General features: G+C 29.5%; 1 protein-coding gene across 1 annotated transcript; it reads left to right on the top strand.

The window, feature by feature from the left end:
* Positions 1-620: 620 nt before the first annotated feature.
* Positions 621-3,785, top strand: HSF-34 (heat stress transcription factor 34). The gene is made up of 2 exons (XM_003550218.3): positions 621-1,059; positions 2,970-3,785. The coding sequence occupies exons 1-2, from the start codon at positions 751-753 to the stop codon at positions 3,726-3,728; spliced, it is 1,068 nt and encodes a 355-aa protein (XP_003550266.1). The 5' UTR covers positions 621-750; the 3' UTR covers positions 3,729-3,785.
* Positions 3,786-6,707: the final 2,922 nt, after the last annotated feature.

Genomic DNA, 6,707 nt, shown 5'->3' with positions numbered 1-6,707 from the left:
TCTCATAAAAAAATTATTATTATCTAATAATTATTAAATTTTAATGTCTATGTACTAATGTAGAACAATTTAACACTATCATTCAATTACAAATCAATGTGTGAAATAACTTTTTTTTTCTCTTATTTTAAAAGTCAAGTCAACATAAATTTATCATACATGATAATAGGTTATAATTGGATAACTATGTAGAATTATCTTTGCATAACATTTTTTCTCCAATTATTACTATTTTTTTATAGTATGGTTGAAGGAAAAAAATATAAAGGAACAAAATAATTACAGGGGAAGAGATGAGAATTAAAAAATTATTTTTCTTTCCCAAAACTTAAGTATTATATTTGTCATAATTTTTAATCTATTGACAATTAATAACATAAAACTTTTCTACTAACATGCATAAAAAAATAATTTTTTTTAAAAAAAACATTGGACATTTGGAATTTTAGACTGTTCTTTGCAGTTAATCTCTCTCTAGAAATTTCCAGCACCATCATAACACGTTCTCTCTCTAGAATCTTCTTTCAGGCACCAACCAACTACCAACACTAATCTAAGCTCAAAACAAACACAACTTCCTAACGTAGTCACAGAGTCAAAAACATTGTTTCACTTAAACACATTCGCACATAAAAAGAAACCATTAACATTTAACCATACTACTAGATTATTAATTACTAGTACTTGTGTTGTTGTGTCACTCAAACTAAACTAAACTCAATTTCCAATTTCCTTAATCTTCTTGTGTTGATGTGCATGGAGAGAATCAGAGTGAAGGAGGAAGAAGCAATGACATGTGGAGGTGGTGGTTCATCATCTTCAAGCTTTATTTCTCCACAGGCACAGCCCATGGAAGGGTTGCACGAGGTGGGTCCCCCTCCGTTTCTGAGCAAGATCTTTGACATGGTGGAAGATCCTTCCACGGATTCCATTGTTTCATGGAGCATGGCTCGCAACAGCTTTGTCGTGTGGGACTCTCACAAGTTTTCTGCTCACATTCTGCCTCGTTACTTCAAGCACGCCAATTTCTCCAGCTTCATTCGCCAGCTCAACACCTATGTAAGTACTCACTGTGTGCTCTTTGAAATTTTTTGTATGTAACTGTTCATGATGCATGGTTTTGTGTCTGAGTTGGTGTTTAATGTGTTTTAAGGATTGGTTGCTGTTGTCACTTTATTTATGGGATTTCATGTGAATGTGTTTGGATAAGCAGGCGATTGTAAAATTCAATTTGGTTAGAGTTATTTTTAAAATAATATGATTATTGTTTGAATCTTTACATTATTAAAGGCAACTTGACAAGTTAACTGATAATTGATTATGAAGTAACATGATTTATGTTTGAATCATTTCATTATTAAAGACAAGTTACAAGTAAAATTCGGGGTAAACTTAAAATTGATAGCACATGAAAGTATTAGTAGAGAATCTAACATAAAATTAAACGCACATTCATTTTAATTGATTTATAGGGTGTTTGGTTCTATCTTTCATATGTTACTGTTCACCTTTTGGATGTAATTTTAGAAGCTAACCGTTATAGTTTTCACATCCCAAACATGATTAATTTCTCTATTTTTAATGAGTTTTTAAACACGCTTTTAATGTTCAGCTTCCTGTGTAATCTTAGGTTGTTGAATTTTTTTATCTGTTTAGGGGGATGACAATTTTTTTTTTTGGAGATCTAAGGAAGGGGTTATAGGTCTTAGAGGAGAATGTGTATTTACTTAGTATAATTGACCTTGGATCTTTTGATTCATTTTTATTTTCTTTTTGATGAGGGACCTTTTGATTCATGGTAGTCACTTCTCTTCTCTTACCAAACTTTTGTTGGTTAGCCTTATATATACTTCACACGTGGCTAGCAATTCACATGACATTATTGAATGATATAAGTCTTGATAAAAATTAAAGAGCGCCTTGGTAATCTTTTGTTTTGATAACATCTAGGGTAATTCAAGGATGACATATCATCCTTTGTTCTGATAGCATCTAGGTTTATGCTATCAGATCCTTTGTTTGGGTAGCATCTAGGGTTGGTGAGACAAATTTTGATAATTGTGCAATCTCTGTCCCTTGTGCATGCGGATGACATATCATTTAATTTTAAATTGTCAATAGGGTATCCTCAAGTAGTTAATTTGTTTGTGAACAATATCACGTAAAGACTTTTTACCAATGATTTGCTCAAAAAATATATTCCGACTCCTAATTTCTTGTAATAAAATGAGATGACCATATAATCTTAATAAAATACTACTAGTTAATTATATAGGCTCCATCAAAATTCAAAATCATTCCATGTTCTTAAGGATTTGCTTATGCCATCATTTTGTTTGATTTTTTCTTTGATTAATCTTAATTTTTCAGCCCCCATTTCAATTCTTATATGAGGGTGTTTGGGAGAAGTAACTACTTCGAGGAAAGCTCTCTTAGATTGTAAAAATAAGTCGTTACTTTTCTAAAATAAGTAGATAAGATGAATGAAATACACTTACATTTGAATGATTTTTCATAATCTGGCCTGCTGTATGAAATTTCGAAGAAGACAAAGATTATCAAATATCTATGAGTTTCTTCAATTTTGTTTTCAAATCATAAATATTCTTTAAATGGGTCTTCAATGTATGAGTAGATCCAAAATTGACATTGAAGCACTAGTTTGATGTAAAAAAATTAATATTGGAAGTTTATTTTCATGTATTTGATAATCAAAATTGAGTTTCATGTTTTAAGATTATTATTTTTTTCTTCTGTATTCTAGAAACATAAGAATTAATATGGATGATTAATTAGTACAAAAGTATCTGTTTTTTTACTAGTTAGTTGGACGTGACTTTGTAGAGGTGATCACTTACCGAATGCTTTACACTGATTAATTAGTGCTTACTTAAATCATTGACCAGCTTCCTCGAACTAATTTGACTAATCTTTGTCTTCCCATTTTGTTGTGTGGAAAATGTACACAGGGGTTTAGGAAAGTTGATCCTGATAAATGGGAATTTGCAAACGAAGGTTTTCTGGCAGGACAAAGGCACTTATTGAAGACCATAAAGAGAAGAAGAAATGTGTCACACAGCAATCAACAAAAAGGAGGAAGTGGAGCTTGTGTTGAAGTGGGGAAGTTTGGACTAGAAGGTGAGTTGGAGAGGTTGAAAAGGGATAGAAACATTTTGATGGCAGAAATTGTGAGATTGAGGCACCAACAACTGAACTCAAGGGACCAATTAAGTGCCATGGAGGCAAGAATGCAAGCCACAGAGAAGAAACAGCAACAAATGATGAGTTTCTTAGCAAAAGCACTAAGCAATCCATCTTTCATGCAGCAATTAGTCCACAAAACCCCCCAAAGCAGAGAAGTGTTGTTGGGTGTTGAAATCAATAGGAAAAGGAGACTACCTGCTTGTCCAAGTGTGGAGAACTTGCAACAAGATAATCAAGATTTGGCAACTATGGAGACTGATATGGACACTTTTTTCGCACCGGCTTATGATAATGAATTCGGTAATGAAATCGATGAGCCTGCATCGATTTTGGTTGAGGATTCAATCTTGGAGGACTTTCTCAACAAAGACTTGATTACTGGGAATCCGGAGGATGAAGTTATAATTGGTGATTGCACCCAAGTCGATGTGCCGATGGAGGATTTGGTAGCAAACCCTGATGATTGGAGTGAGCAATTGCAGGACCTTGTGGATCATATGGACTACCTAGGATCCAAACCATAGAGGGATGAGAATTATACTATTATTGTGTCCTCAGCTTGGTCTCTTTAATTTCATTCACATTGCATCATGATGGTACAATTTGGTACTTTTGTTACTACTTTTGGTTTTGGTTTCAATTTTATGTGATCTTAATGATAAGTGTGAATTGTTTTTATGCAGCAGGGAAGGTGGTAGATACAGAAGAAGCAAACAAATACTGCTCTTGTTTGGATCCTTTATGAAGTTTTATGAATATTACTTGTGCTAATGCTACAGATCATTTTATTAATTATTTGGATGACCTATTTGTTTGCATTTTATGTTATGCAGGAGAGACAAGTGGGGGCACTTCATGGTTGTGATCCAAATAATTGCTGAGAAATTGTAATGGTATCATTCTGCTTCATAGGATATCATTGGCTGGATTTCATTGTTCAGGAGAGGATATAAAAACTATCATCTAGTTCTTCTAGTACGAATAGCCTTTCAGAGGAACCACATTTGTTCCCATTCTTTTTCCTTCAAAAAATTGGATATTGTTGGTGCTATGCATGGTTCTTTTTCTATTAATAAGTGAATAATTGAATAAAATTTGTCTTTGTTTAGCATCTTAATATTTATTCTTTCAAGATTAGAAATTAGATGCATTGTCGTGTACGAAATACTTATCTTACATGTTAGAAAAAAAGCTTTGTAGTTTGTTTTTCAAAATGAGGTGGGGGAAGTTATATATGGTTTTTAAGACAACCTAATAGGTGCATTAAAAAAAAAGAAGACAATCTAGTAGGTCATGTATAGCTACGGCAAAGTGTAACGATGAGTAATTTTGTTGAGAGTTGAACACGCAAAAAGAACAATTTTCGTAGGTTGGATGACTAATGTTGTATGCTAGTTGTAGTGTTGTATTGAATACTTTAATAAATGAAGTTATAAATTACTATAAATATCTATAATCTATAGAATATTTCGAATGAAATTTTTTTAAGTGAGTTGAGTTTCTTAAATTATTTTTTTAGTCTCTATAGTATTTTTTGTGGTGTTCATAGTGTTATGTTATTATAAAAAATTTATACCTAATTTTACTCTAATGATAAGAAACTTCAAGAAATTTACTTTTATATTTTTTTATTTTTATTTAATTATGATTTATGTATGGTATTGTTATGCGTCAGATAAATATTTTTTTATTATTAAGAAATAATTTATCACAGAAAATACAAATTTTATTTGTAAGAAACTCTTTCTGCCACATAGATTTGCTCTAATAGACAAGGAGTTGTAAGAAATATTTTCTTCACTTAAGAAACTCCTCAATAAACCTCCATTGGAGGCAGTCAACAAATTATAAACATGCATATTCGTACAAATTTGAGGTGTTTGTTTCACTTATAACTTTTTTAGTTTTGAAAATATTATTTTTGAGAATAAAATATATACACGTTATTCTTGGGAATTTAATAAAAAAATGTGTTTGATTAATTATAACATTAGTTGAGAATGTTTTTTATATTCTCGAAAATAATTAAGACATATGTTTGGTTAAATTATATTTTTCTGGAAATATATGTTATAATTACTAAAATATTCTTATTATTATGTTAAAGATGCTCTTTTTTTTTTCTTTGGTAAAACAAATAACTTTATTATAAGACCAACAAATAAGAAATAACAAACAAACTATACATGCTATATATTTCACGTTCCCATGACATAATCCCTCTCACCATTCCTTTAAAATTCATGAGATTAACCGCAAATAAAATTAGGCACATGAACAAAATTTTTGAGAATGAAACAAATGAGAGAACATAAATAAATGAATCATTAATACGAGAATATGATAGCATGCAGAGAGATAATATGTGTTTTTTTACTCAGAGAACTTTTAACCCATTGGAGTAAATATTCCATACTCCTCTATCAGGATTAAATATTGATGGAAGGTAAGATGAGATTATTGTTTATTCAAATAAATAAATATACTCAAAATTAATTAATTTATTATTTTGTAACAAACACATTTTTTTTCTCTTTTGTATGATTGGGACTGAAAAATCTACCCATGAAACAAATGCTCCCATTTATTTCAATTTTTTATCTTACAATTGTTTTCTCTTTCATATATTTTAGACTTTATCTCAATTGATTAAACAAAATACATGAATTATTTTATATTTTGTGTGTTTTATTTCATACTTTCAATATTATTTGTTGACGTAGAGAAGTGTACTTTACAAAATAATCTCTCATAATTTTAGAGAGAAAAACAAAGACAATTTTTAGTACACTGTACATGTCCTCTAGTAAAATAAGACATGAATTATACTAGATAAAAATGTCCCTAAAAAATATCATTTTTTTCTCATCAATTTTCTATATAACTAAATAAGTGAAGAGAGAATTTAACACTTCATTCATATTTTTTTGTTATATTTATCTTACACTTTGTTTAGTTGAATTGAGAAAAGGAAAGAATTAGAAAAGAGTAAAATAAGAAAGATAATGTTTAGTTATCTTTTAGTAAATTTGTTTGATTATTTGGTAAATAAATTTTTAGTAATTTCTAATGTTTTTTAAAACATTACTTGAAGTAATATTTTTTAAAATATTAACTTCTAACTTTTAGTCTTTTATATTTATTTATTTTTCTTAAACTTTTTGTTAGATTTTCTTTTAAATCTTTTCTATTTAAGTTAAAGTTTTATTATTTTTTTATTTTTATGTAGTTTTATATTTTTTAGTTCCTTTAACAGATAATTTTATTAAATATTTATAATTTAATAAGATAATTTTTCAAGTTTCAATTATCAATAAAATTTTTAACATTCAAACTAATTTTATCAAACATATTACATCCATGCTTGTAACTAATTAGGGGAAAGGAAGAAACTTTTTCTTGCTCGGACCTATGACTAAAACTTCTCCCATTCGAAACGTGTAATTGAGAATCAAAAGAGAGATCTAACCCGATCTAAAACTCCACATTGAAAGGTTTCAATT

The sequence above is a fragment of the Glycine max genome, chromosome 17 (genome assembly GCF_000004515.6).
Source record: "Glycine max cultivar Williams 82 chromosome 17, Glycine_max_v4.0, whole genome shotgun sequence".
Classification (NCBI taxonomy): domain Eukaryota; kingdom Viridiplantae; phylum Streptophyta; class Magnoliopsida; order Fabales; family Fabaceae; genus Glycine; species Glycine max.
The sequence above is the reverse complement of the archived record's forward strand: the minus strand, read 5'-3'. Positions and strand labels throughout refer to the sequence as shown.